This window comes from Armigeres subalbatus, chromosome 3 (genome assembly GCF_024139115.2).
Source record: "Armigeres subalbatus isolate Guangzhou_Male chromosome 3, GZ_Asu_2, whole genome shotgun sequence".
NCBI classification, from domain to species: domain Eukaryota; kingdom Metazoa; phylum Arthropoda; class Insecta; order Diptera; family Culicidae; genus Armigeres; species Armigeres subalbatus.
In genome coordinates, this window is record NC_085141.1 from 130,405,411 (window position 1) to 130,419,807 (window position 14,397).

Genomic DNA, 14,397 nt, shown 5'->3' on the forward strand with positions numbered 1-14,397 from the left:
GGTATGAAGCGTTGACTCTTCCTTGATCGAATGGTCCAAGAAAATTGAAAATCCATCGAGAAACGGCTGAGATATTAACGATCAAAGTCTATCATATTTTCGTGACGTTTTTCGATTTTTTGCAATCGTAAAGTGTACCCCAATATAGAAAAGACAGACGTAGTTCTACGTCAAAATGAGGAGCGCGAAGTGAGTAAAGAGACGTCTCAATACACACTTCACGATTCTCACTTTTTATAGCGAGAAGTGAAAAATGATAAATGATTCTCACTTCTCGCTGTAAAAAGTGAGAAGCGCGAAGTGAGTAGTGAGGCGTCTCACTGCTCACTTCGCGCTCCTCATTTTGCTCTTCTCACTTTTGACAGCGAGAAGTGAGAAATGATTCTCCACATTTTTTCCTTCTCACTGATCACAGCGATTAGTTAGAAATGAGGAGTGAGAAGTGAGATGTCTTACTTATCACTCCTCATTTCTCAATTCTCACTGTGAAATGTGAGTAGTGCGAAGTGGGTAGTGAGGCGTCTTACTACTCACTTCGCGCTTCTCACTTTTTACAGAGAGAAGTGATAAATGAGGAGTGAGAATAGAGACGTCTCTCTCTCTCTATAGAGACGACATATGCGGCCAAACGACCCTTCCGGCCAAACGACCCTTTAGACCTGATGACCCTTTCGGCTTAATGACCCTTTCGGCCTAATGACCCTTTCAGCCTAATAGCCCTTTCGGTCAAATCACCCTTTCGGCCAAACGACCATTTAGGCCTAATTACTTTCGGCCAGATGGGTTTCGGCCTAATGGTGTGTTCGGCCTAGTGGTATTCGGCCAAATGGCTTTCGACCGAATGGGTTTCGGCCAAACGACCCTTTCGCCTTTCAAAAAGTTACTGTTAAAAAGTCCATAAGAACACCGAGTAAAATAATTGGAAGAATATCAGCGAATATGAAATCACGAAAAAGAGCTATCGGACTTTCGAACCAAACAGCACTGAGCGGTCATTTTTCTTCGATCCGTCATTTCACTTCGTCATGAATAGAGTAGTACTCGACGGATACGAAAAACTTCAAACTTTTTATGTTTTTTTCCAAGAATGGTTGTATACTATTTCGTCGAAAAACATTTCGCAGAATTTTTTTCCGCGGTACGACATTCCGCGGAATATATCAAATCTCTGAAACACATTTCGCGGAATGCACCTTTTTTCCGAAAGACATTTCGTGGAATGTACCTTTTCACCAAAATTATTCCGCGGAATGCCATTCGACGGAATTCAGTTAAAATAATTATCATTGAAATATTTACCGATTTCTGCTTAACTCAGGGATTGTAGAAATCGATCTCAATAGATAACGAACAATGATAAAAGAGAGGCAAAAACCTTTTCAAATCAGAAAAAGCCACGAAAACAAAACTATCGCACTTGTATACAAGTTGAAAATAAACTAATTCGGATAGGCGGCCCCCAGCGAGGGGGTATGATATAGCGCTTTGTTCTCGCTCATTTTATGTTGGGGACCCCTTTTTTCGCACAGCTATGTAAAACAAGTTGAAATGCATCATCAGAATTAATCTTTTTTATTAAACCTGAACCTGACTCGTACCGGAGAATTTTTGTATTTGTAAACGCGTACTCAGGGTTTGAAACCAAAGAAGAATGAGAAAATCTCTCACTTATCATGTCTGTATAGGGTAAACTGGGGTAATATGCACCCCCGGGGCAAAACGACCTTTTGGCATTATTAGCGGTGTTTCAGGAATGTTTTCATTAATGTTTACTACTGAGTTGGTAGTTCGAGATCCGAACTACATGCTCTGTAGTAAATGCTATCGACAAACTGCCGAAAATGTACTCAAAAATGCCAAAGGGTCGTTTTGCCCCGGGGGTGCATATTACCCCAGTTTCCCCTACACTCTCGATACGTAGCATACCGTGAGAGACGTTTTTCGGTACGAGACGAGCCAGCCTTGGGCTGAAAGTCTCTTTAATAAAGATATGAAAAAAAAACGTTTTTCGGTAGCTGTTACGATAACGAACTAATTCGGAGGGCTAAAACCCATGATAAATTTCTTTTAATAAGCCCCAATTGCGGGGGGGCACCGGTTCTGATGATGCATTTACACTTGTTACGCACAGCTACGCGAAAAAAATATGGTCCCCAAAATAAAATGAGCGAGAAAAACTTGTTTTATTAAACCCCCTCGGTGGGGCCGCCTATCCGAATCAGTTTTTTCCAACTTGTTTACAAGTGCGATAGTTTTGTTTTCATGGCTTGTTATGATTCGAAGAAGTTTTTGCCTCTCTTTTATCGTTGTTCGTTATCTATCGAGAATGTTTTCTGCAAACCCTGCCCGTACTCGACTCGAATCCGACATAATTAATTTTATTTATTTAAGCCCGCACTAAAGTTTTGGCCGGAAAATTGAATATTTTCTGGTTATTTTTAAATCGAAAAAAAATTTAAGTTCAAAACAACGAACTAGCCTCACAATTAACAAAATTAAATAAAATAATATTCAGTATTTTATTTCTTATACCCGTACCCGACCCGGACCCGATTTTTTTTATCTCACAAAAATTTTTGTGACATTTTTTGGTACAAAAGTTTTAACGTGTTAAACTCGTGTGCAAAAAAATGCAAAAATGCGAGTGCAAAAAACATGGTAACTTGACTTAGTAACCTCGCAGGTAATAATTGAATCATTCGTTTGAGAAACTGCATAAGCCCATTTTACACAATTTCGAGAAAACAACAAAAAACTGTTTTTGAACAAATTGGGACCGAACCTTTCGATTTCTTCGATACAGATCAATAGTTTTCGGCAAAACTCAACACCCTGGGGCACTTTCAATGCAAAAACTGTAAGCAGTACTCCATTATTGCTCTTCAAAGTGCGTGGACATATGTAGTTTCTCAAACAAACGAATTTTTTTTCATACATTCCTGAACAAAATTTTTTTTTCGTGTTTTTTGCCAGAATTCCTTTTTTTTAAGAGGATTCAGAATATATAAAAATCTCGTTTTGGCTTAAAATGTTACATATGCAGTTTCTCAAACAAACGGTTTAATTGTGGAAATGCTGAATGGACACTAAGCTATTATTATTAATATTCCGCGAAATGGTACAGGGGTTAGACAAAAAGGTTGAGATAGGCAACATTTTGTCGAAGATCAAATCAGAATAACTTTGCGTAGAATAATACGATTTTGATGAAACCGAGACCATCGGAGGCAGAAACTTTCCTAGTATACTGCCCCATTGCGAAATCTCAGAATGGTTGGCCACCGGATATGTTCCGGGTTTTCCGATGGTATGTTAAAAATCCATTTTTTCTTCTGCTTGTCTTTTTATGTGACGTTCACAGCCATAATGTTTTATGCTTTCCTAAAAAACTCGAACTAATATGCTGACTAATGCTTGTTACAGATTGAAAATCCGTCAAATATACCCAGAGATATGGCCATTTTCGTGAAAACGGAACGGGATTGGCCATACAGTCATCATAATGTATCTTTAAAAAATATCCTATATTCATCGTCTTGGGAAAACATCAATTTTGACACCCATATATGCATAGCTCCAGACGGAGCCAAAACCGGCCCCTCCTGGAAAGCCCATGGAATGGATGGATGGATGGCAGTGGATGGGATGGATGGCAGTGGACACTATCATTCTGGAAATGTTTCTGTAATCATCGTCTCGCAAAGTCATGAAGTGAGATACTCATGTTTGCATTATTCCTATCTGTTATCATTTCATCATGTTCCCGGAACCGTTTTTACGGAAATGGCCATATATCTGCGTAGTTTTTATGGGTTCTTGATCTACAGCCACGATTGATCGGCACATTAGTTCTAGTTTTTGGAAAAAGCATTAAATATGATGAAAGTAAACGTCACATAAAATGACAAGCAATGAAAAAATGCATCTTGAACATACTCTCGGAAAACCCGGAACATCTCCGGTGGCCAAGAACCAATCTCAGGTTTTGTTAGGAAACAGTATACTAGAAGAGTGCCCGCTTCTGATGGTTCTGGTTTTATCAAAATCGGATTATTCTACGCAAAGTTATGCTGATTTGAATTTCGACATAATTTTACCTATCTCAACCTTTTTGTCTAACCTCTGTACATTCCGCGAAATGGTACATTCCGCGAAAAGTCATTCGGCAAAAAGGTACAAACCGCCAAATGTCGTACCGCAAAAAGTTACAAACCGCCAAATGTTATTCCGCGAAAATTAATGCCGCGAAATAGTTTTCGATGAAATGTTATACAATCTCCTAGAACTATGTATTGAGATATTTAAACTTAGTTTATTCAAGATTTCAAGAGAGAATGAGTAGTTTTGAAATACTAACATCTTCGTATATGATTAGAAAGATCGAATAAAAAAGTGTAGAAAAAGCAAAATACTGCTTATATCTAGAAAGACGTTATTTATGGATGTTCCGACCATTACAATATAGGGTTAGGTACTTATCGTCTGCAGCTGTTTTATTTGTAGTACCACAATGACTTTGAAGACGAAAAGTGACCCCATGACGGTACATATTTTTTTGGTGATATGCATCTATCTGTTAAAAACAGTCGCTTTTAATCGAAGTTCAGATTTACATCTCTAATTACCTTAAACTTCTGTTTCAGGCGCTGCCCATGGTAACGGTGATCGTCGGCAAGAAGAACTACACCCCATCGACATGCGATGTGTTAACCTGTTTCGAAGGAACTCAGGATGAAAAACGCTCCCAGTTTGATAGCACCAGTATTGCCAAAGGCTCTCCAAAGTAAGTCATGATTTTTTGTAACAAATAATCAAAGATTGAACCCCTCCCAGCATAATTATTGAGATTATTTCATCATCCTAGATTTCATCGTAAATCAATTTTATGATCAATCAAACTTTTAGTTGGCCTAGTGACCCCTAGTGAGCCTAGGCCTAGTGATTCATTGTTTGCTATATTGCTATATTTATTATTATTTCTTTTTTGTGGGCTTCGTGGCCGTGCGGTTAGCGACGTCAATCGTCTAGACGCATGTGCTGTGGAGTGTGGGTTCGATTCCCGCCCCGGTAATGAGAAAACTTTTCGTGAAGCTTCACTGGTCCACTGGGTGTTGTGTAAATGTCCTGTCCGTTGTCTCATGCTAGATGTTGAGTGTTCAGTCTGTGCGACCTCTGGTCGAAGACGGTGATTCTGTCTTTTTATTTTTTTGTTATATTGTTAAGAAATTTGTGTTTTTTAATGTAATATAAACGTGTGACAATTTAGCAGCTGAACAATGGAAAACATAAAGTCTGTGAATTGGTTACAGAAAATGCTACGGAACAGTTCCGCTGAATTCAGAGAACGCAGATTTCACAGAAATCTGCGAAATGAGTTCAAATGTAGTATCACTGCGTAGGGGTAATGGGAAGCCCTGCTTTTCGAATTTCCATGCATCAAACGAGTTGACATACGTACAGGACAAATTGAAATTTCTACGAAATATCCACCAAAATTGATATCAAATTCTCGGTCAAAAGTAATGGGCATTCTGATTATTGAGTGAAGGCTCAAATACGTGTTTCCCAACACGCAAGTTACACAATGCTCCCTTTCGATCCGGCACATAAAGCATACCCTGCTACAATGGCACAATAATTGTGTGTACCTTCATTGTGCTACAATTTCGAGAATTTTCTTCCCTCAGTGCTTCAGAGCAGCAGTTCTCATTTTATTATTTGCACAAAACATTTGGATTCATGTTCTAAATATAATTTAATAACGTTATAGTACATCCCTCTAAAAGAGATTTTCCTTCCGTTGGGCATTTGCCCCTAATGGACTATGCAAAAACGCTTCAAGACCCTTTCCATAAACGATTTTTGAAAGGACGAACGTAGACTAGGCTATAGAGGAAGAGGCCTCAAAACGCCCCCCCGATGCAAAACGCCTTTTGTGGTTTCCTTCATATTTACCGTCATTAAGATGTCCGTAAGTTTCAAAATAGTGCATGGGAAGGTCGGAAAAACCGAAAATTTCCACATTTTGAAGAAACATTTTGGCGAGGCAAAACGCCCTAGTGGCAATAACCTACAAAGTACTTGCGTCTCCACGGACTATCCATACTAGAATGCTGATTCGCCGACGCGTGGTACTTTGTTCCCTAGGAGCTGCCAGCTAAAAGGCGTTCTGCCTCATGAGTTTTCCGGCAACAGAATATCACCACTTTTTCGAAATGTGAATATTATCAATATGATTGAGATTTTGACAATTTTTGAATGGCATCAACTAGCTATCTTGTTTAACAGATGCATAATGTAAAAATACCCATGAATAGCGTTACAAATAAGACAATAGAGCAGTGTTTGCTTAGCTAGGGCATATTGCCTCCCCCCCCCCCTTCCCCTAGAGGCGTGCGCTGGCAGTAGCGCTTGTGTGAATTTTGTGTAGATCTTCCTGGGCTATTTTCTTAAGGAGTTTCAGGAAGATTTTCTGGGGAAGTTCTGGAGGAATTCAAGGGACAAACTTGAAAATGCAAGGCATGAATTGTTCATCTTCAAAATCAATGACATTGGCATGATCTACACAGAGTTATGGGCCGTTGTAAACGAAATGAGCTTCACCGGGAACCTCACAATTAAAGGTGTGCGCCGATCCGAAAATCGGCGGCGGCGGCGTTTGCCAAAAATTTTGGTTGGCGGCGGCAGCGTGAATCGAAAAATAGGTGGTACAAGCCAAGACTTTTGTATGAGAGTAGCATCACTTTCATCCGTTACCACAGATATTGATTTGGGACTAATCACTAACTCTTAGATGGAAGCAATGTACTCTCCAATAGTCGAGATCTGTCCTGGCCACGTCCTTGCGAATGCTGAGGAAGGGGAAGGATGGTTTGTTGGACACCTATCTTAAGAAAGATGCAGAGAACTCTACGACCTCTCATAGGTGCCACGGGAGGTTTTGTGATTGTGTGGAAGGTTATAACAGTAGGAATCGTTTTGGTATAACATGAAACACAGAAAGAACTAAGATAGAAATACAAAGTAGGAAAGGGACGAGCCTGGAATTGAACCCACGACCTCCTGCTTCTAAGGCACACACCAAAAAATTATTAATATCACAGGTGCCGTAATGGATAAAACTGACACAATAACGCAAGACGTAATATGAATTGAGATGTATTTTGCAGTCAATTTGGATGCTCACGAAAGTTTCAGTCCAATCGCCACAATTTCAATGAAAAACAAACTGAAATTTACATTCATCGAACCCAAAGCGCAGCAATCGGTGCGATGAACGTATGAAATGCCAACACACGCACCCAACATTCAAGCAGCCGACGGGTTGATGCAACAGAGCATTCGCGGAAGAATGTAGAACCTGTTTTACTTTGATTTCTGTTTCTTCATGAAGTGGCGATGGCTAGGTGGTAGCGTGCGTAGCGCTCACGCAGCGGACCAATGATCGATTCCCGTCTGGAACTTTTTATCATTTTTGTTTCAATAACACCGCCGTGTAAATTTGAAGTTTCACATTTATCATGACACAATTTCGCATCAATAATGATGGATGGGTGTCGGTCTCGCAGCATCTAAAATTACATGGCTTTTTCGAAGTGTGCAGAAGCGGTAGCCACTAGACCACCGAGAGCCTCGTTTTAACTGGTACCTTATTACTGAGCGGATAATATGACCGAAAATGTCCACATGTTAGACCATATGACATTTTCTGCCAAACAAATATTTCGGCCAAATGACTTTTTCGACCAAAGGACCATTTCGGCAAATGGTATTTTCGGTCATCCGAACAAACAATTTAAACTGAATAAGCCAGTTTATTAGCGGAAGAAGCATATTTTTAATGTAATAAGCTTTTTATAGGCTTCCAATGTTAGTTGGGATATGACCTATTTGACCAAATGACTTTCTCGGCCATTTCGGCTAAATGACATTCTCGTCCAGATGCGTTTTGGTCTAATGGTTTGTTCGACCACATACGTGCTAAATTTCATTTGGCTGAAAGTTTGTCCAAATCGGTTATTAGGTCCAAAATCGAAAATGTCATTTGGCCGAAAGCGACAAACAGTTAAAAGGAAGATTCGGCCGAACTGGTAATCTTCTCGAAAAAGATATTTGTCTTTTGGCTACACATGCCATTTGGCCGAAACGGGCGTTTAGCCGAAAAAGCCGTTTGACCGAATAATCATTTGACTGAAAATACCGCCTGGTCGCTTGGCAGAAAAAGCCATTTGGATCGAAAATGTCCTATCTGCACAACAACTATTTCGAACAAACGGCATTTTCTGTCAAATGACCTATTCGGCTAACCGATTTTTTTGACTACTACGATTATTTGTATACATATTTGAAAAGCAAAACTGAAATCATGTCAACAGATGGCTAGTTTTTTGTCCAAATACTACTGCGGATACTACTTGGGGGTCTTAGGGGTCTTAGGGGGCGAGTTCGATTCTCAGTCCGGTATAGAGTGTTTTCGGGTTGTAAATATTCTCGATTCCCTGGGCATAGTGGATCCATTGTACTTGCCACACAAGATACATACTCATGCAATGGCGGGCATAGAAAAGCTTTCAATTAATAACTGAGGAAATACTAATAAAATACTAATTTGAAAAGCTTGGCTAAGTTCCAGTTGGAATGTAGAGCCATAGAAGAAGAAGACTACTGCGGATCTTTTGAAAATTTTCCATTTTTCGGATTCCGTAAAGTTCTTCCGCAGGCTTGAAAATCTTCTAAACACTGAAACAAAACCCAGAGATTTTGTATTGTTATCGAAGTTTGCCATGCGGAACGACAAAGAAAATGTATGAAGTGACAGCCGCGGTAGTTTATTAATTATACCGGAAAAGGGAAAGCTTTCTCTGGAACAGCAATAACATCCAATAAATGTTCATCCGAAAAAATCGTCAAAAACCGGTAGCATCTCTAGATGCGAAGCAAACAATAGTTATTTTATGCTGTTGCAGTTTGGGACAACCGCTTGTTGCAAATTAAGTTTGTGCTGACACTTACAAGAGAAGACAATGTTATTGTTATTGGCAATGGTTCAGTTTTACATTCCTTGTTGTTAGTTTGCGACAAACTGTTTTTCTCTTTCTGACTACAATTGGGAGAGTAATTCTGGGTGAACCTCACGATATCTGTCTAGGCAGAAAAGACGTGTATTTTTGTAAACACGACTTTAGCAAGCAGACGTAAAGTACAATAGTTAAGACGAGCTACTCACTTTTTGGGAACACAAGCACTCCGGTTTGTGAACCGCTGTTGGATTTCATACATCACACGCCGACCGGTCGCCGCCCGGTCCGTGTGGTGAGATAAAACAGCAAACTGGGGGATGCATCGCATTTTCCTCGGCCACCCACCGGGAACGGCAACGACCACCACGGCGCACCAGCGCATCGCCTCGGCGTGTAGGCCGGCTGTCTCATTTTCATATTCATGTATTTAAATTAAATAATACGACATCAAAACTCGCGGAAAATTTCGCATAATGAATGTGCAAACGTGTTCATAACTCATGCAAATTTTAGACCACCGCGCAGCTTCCGTATGAAAACAGAAACACTACACAATAGCTACACCGAATGAGCGAAGCCTCGTGAGCAGGTTCGAGCACTTGCCAGGCCCAGCGGAGCATGGATTACCAGGCTTGGTGGTAGCAGGCTTGGTGAAAGAGGACACATTTCGCAGTATTGTCTCGAATGACACGGTGAATCAACAATCTTTATTCATTGAAAGCTCAAAATAGATTGTACGTAGTTACAATCGAGTTCATTTTATAAGATGTCTGTGATAGTGCATTCAATCCAGACTTGAGGCTGGAGTCCAACAAAGTAAGACCAGCATGAATTACTCGAGATTTTCATGAGGTAAATGTTTAACAGGAAAACAAAGTTGAATCAAAGTTAATTGCCTATTTCCGGGGATTAAACCACCCGACTTGGACGTTAATTTACAATGTTGTACGTTATGTGGAAGATATTTATACCAAAATACTCACGCTCCTCTAATGTGGACGTGTACCATACATATGTGGAAGTATTGGCTTGAGAAAAAGAATTGCGAGTGATTTGACTATGCGTCCAATTTGGGAATCTCGAGCTCGTTCAGTAGCCGCTAGGTTGCGAAGGCCGACGGAGGTCCTTCGTAGCTTAGTTGGTAAAAGCACCAGTCTAGCGTACTGTAGGGTCATGGGTTCGAGTCCCATCGAAGGGAAAGTGGTTACCTCCAATACATTTTCCAAATCAATATCTTCCACATAACGTACATATCCACTAGAGCGGGGCGCAGTTGTATGGAAAAACGCAAACTTCGTCCGATCAAGTGAGATCAAGGTTTTTCTGAATCGTTTTGGGACCCCAATCAACTGTGCAAAATATGGGATTTACATGGAGATTAGTATGGGAAAACGTACTTGTTTACATTTTTGCTCTTAGCGGCTTCAATTTATCATCAATCACGTGACTCAATACGTTAGCATATAGTCTGGAAGATGCCGAAAGACTTTGCCGAAGAAGGTACGTAGCTGGAAGGTCTACAAAAAAAAATATTACGTTTCGAAAATTTATTGTTTAAACCATATGCAAGAAATCAATGTTTCTGCCAGCACTACCGAACAACCTATGGTTATCGAAGGGCAAAACCCATCTTCCTTCTTGTCGGATTTTTTTGTTTATGAAATAATTCCGGATAGCTCCCATTAGCTCTAAAGCCCTATAAGATCAATTATTTTGAAATAAAACTCAGTTAAATTATTGGTCTACGTAGTATGGCAGTGCTGGCAGAATAAACGATTTTTTGCATATGGTTTGAACACTCAATGTTCGAAGCGTTATAACTTTTTTCGTGGACGTTCCAGCAACGTGCCTTCTTCAGCAAAGTTTTTCGGCATCCTTTGGGTTATACTTTAACGCAATGTGCCACTTGGTTTACGATGAACTGAAACCTCTAGTAGTAGAAATGCAAAAATATACGTTCTCCCATACTAATTTCCATACAAACTTCAAACGCGATGCGGAAAGCGAAGGAGCAACCAATCGGTCCCAAATTCTGCACAGTTGTTCAGGACCCAGAATGGCTTCGAAAAACCATTGATTTGAAAAAATGACCATGACGCCCCACTCTAATATCCACTTATGAGGAAAACAAAGTAAGTTTCAATAGTGCACATTTCGACTAGTCAACATGTATTCTGCTGAAGAAATTTGTAGTTGGTAGAAGCCTCGACAATTGTACATATGACAGTGACATCACATCCACCTGTAACACAGTTACTTTTGGGTATTTGTGATTAAACACTACCCACTTCTTAAACGAAAACAATACGTTAATATGCAACAACCTATATCTGCTCTGGCCAAGTCTTTGCAAGCGCTAAGGAAAGGGATGTATGGTTTATTTTAAACCTACTTAAAAAAGATGTACAGAACTTTGTAACGGAGTTACAGAAAACCTTTAGCAAAGAATATAAATAAAAACAAAAATATAAATGCAATGAACCTAATTAATTCACCTAAAACTGCACATTTGCCTTAAAATTGAATAAATGTCCCGAGTCTCTGAATGTTTTAGCCAAGAGATGCCAAATGAAGCTTAATCTGTGATTTTCGGTTTTATTCGCGACCGGAGATTCTAAGAGTTTGTCAAAAGGACCAATCGATTCCATGAGTTGGAATGTTACCGAGTGAGATAAGTTTCGGTTTATTGGAAGTTGTTGATGAGACTCGCCCTGAGATCTTTCGGCCGAGCACGAGAAGATTCTTTGATCATAGAACGTGCGCTGTCACAACAAAATTACCTTGTTTTTGGGAGTAATTTAGCTACTTGTAGTTTCATCATAGAGGTCTGCGGAGGAGAGGTTTGATATTTTATTTAAAAGCAGTGGTCTATGCTTTATTAGGATTTTATATCTTTTACCAAGCCTATCTACCCTTTGCAACGCTTCTCGACTCCGAACAATTCGGAATGGTACTACCTGTGAGTAAATATATCTCACAGAATGTATTATCGACGAGAGTGGTTCTTCTGTTATTATATTTCGGAAGGCACCTGGAATGCATTATTCTGCCGAACATGCGTACCGAGCCCGACCGGGGGTACGGGCACGCTGTGTGCATTGCTGTGCGTATGTTTTGTGTGCAAAAAGCAGATGTGCAGATCTTTCGTAAAATGTGTATCCTGCTGCTGTTTCGGCTGTACAAACATTGGCAGTATCTGCGTTGGAAAATTGATTAATTTTGTACACATTATGGAAGCTGTTGTTTCTTATCGTAGGTCAATGGTTGGTGTGGAGTTTATTTGGGATCAGGGTCTTGACGCTTGCGTTCCTGCACGGACATCAGTTTATCTTTATTTCAGGAATAAATCGACCCCTGGAATAGGTGCATTTAGAATGCTTAACCTTTGTGAGACGGGTTACGGGTAGGTTTTGGAATCGGATACCACAATTAACCTTATCGGTGAAGTTCCGGTTGAAGGGATATTTAGAGTTGGACGTTTTCTCGACTTCTCTAGGCATAGAGTATCATTGGGCTTGTCACACAATATAAATACAAACTCAAGTATTGGTTGGCATCGAAAGCTTTCAATTAATAACTGTGGAATCGCATATAGAGACACGGCAGGTATTTCCGTCCATCGTCGTAGGGGCTAAAACCAACGAAAGCAACGTCCATTTGCTAGAACTCCACTATAGCAGAACGTTTGTCTTGAGTTTACGATTTGGTGCGGATGAATTTGACAAAAAAGAGCCTCTTTTATTGGTTTTTGAGACTATGACGAAAAGACGAAAATGCCTGACTTAACCTTACAAGCAGTAACAAAACATGTAAATAACTATTTCAAATAGAATCTAAAACCACTAGTTTTTCGAAGAAAAAATATTCGTTTTACCAACGGAATCGCACACCAACTTTACAGGGTTGTTATTTGGCATTCATGCAACATGTTCTGCCCATCGTACCCTTCCAGCTTTAGCGACCTTCTGGATACTAGGTTCACCGTAGAGTTGGGCGAGCTCGTTGTTCATCCTTCGCCGCCACACACCGGCCTCTTGCACACCGCCAAAGTTGGTCCTAAGCCCGCGTTTCTCGAATATTCCGAGTGCTTGCATGTTTCGAGCGCGATCCAAGTCTCATGTCCGTAGAGGACAACCGGTCTTAGGAAACGTTCATAAATGACGTAGCTTTTTTTGGGGGGTGATGTGGTGTCTGCGATTTTGTGATGACGTGTGAAGATAGGGGGTTGGGGCTTCAGCTTCAAAAATTCAGCTTCATGCTACGTAGCTTTTGTCCAAAGGCTGCTTCTTTGACCTTACCTTATGTTGATTAAAGTACAATGAAGTACAATAATTTTGCAAACTATCAAAAAAGTGTCAGAAAAATAACTTGTTTTTTCAGGTATTTCAGTGTTTTTATCGTCATTCCAATCAATGTTATGAGAAACTTTTTTCTAAAAACATTCTTACGGTTCATCTTTACCAAAATGTCCTTTGGTGCACGTTTGTCCGATTTGTAGTTTTGTCATAATCATCGATTCAAAATTATTCATTAAAAGCCAATTTTCATCGCAATGTTTTGTTTTGAAACGTTGATTGCCAACCTTATACATTCTGGCGTTCGTTCTAAGCACGTGGTATGATTTGTGTACACACATGATGCACACTCTAACTTTCATCTACTCAGTGACTGAGTAAAATTGTCTTCCCACGGAAATTATGCTCAATTTCCGTCAAAAGCAAGACTACTCATAGTTTTGAGTTTCCAAAATCCCGGGAGATTCTTAATTAATTACTTGGGAACTCCGGAGGATTATTTGGAAGCCCCGGAAGGATTCGTCGGGAATCTCGGAGGATTCTTTGTGAATCTCGAAATATTCTTTACGAGTCCTCCAGGATTCTTTAGGAATCCTGGAGGATTGTTCACGAGTCCCAGAGGATTTTTTAGGAATCTCGGAGAAACCTGGAGACCTTAAGAATTTTTGGGAATCTCGAAGGATTCATTGCGAGTCCCGGAGGATTCTTAGGGAATCCCGGATGATTGGGAGTCCCGGAGAATTCTTTGAGAGTATCAAAAGATTTTTTGCGAATCCCGGAGGATACTTTGAGAATTTTGAAATAAGCTTTGGGAATACCGGACGATTTTTTGGGAATCTCGGAAGATTGTTTGGGTATCTCGATTGATTCCTTGGGAATCTCGTAGCATAGTTTTGGAATCTCGGAAGAACCTTTCGGAGTTTCCTAATGATTCCTGCGGGATTTCCAAAGAATCCTCCAGAACTCCCAAGGAACGCTCCGGGACTCGCAAAGTATCCTCCGAGACTCCGAAAGATTCCTCCGGAACACGCAATAAATCTTCCAAGATTCCTAAAGACTCCCATAGAATCCTCCGGGATTCC

The 14,397-nt window shown here is 40.2% G+C and overlaps 1 protein-coding gene across 2 annotated transcripts in view; it reads left to right on the top strand.

Annotated features, from left to right (window-relative positions):
- LOC134223624 (galactokinase-like) overlaps positions 1-14,397 on the top strand; it is a 180,920-nt gene that overhangs the window by 140,051 nt on the left and 26,472 nt on the right. For both annotated transcript variants that reach the window (XM_062702815.1, XM_062702814.1), the window contains exon 3: positions 4,644-4,783. In XM_062702815.1, the coding sequence (XP_062558799.1) occupies positions 4,644-4,783 (140 nt within the window). The remainder of the gene's footprint in view (positions 1-4,643; positions 4,784-14,397) is intronic.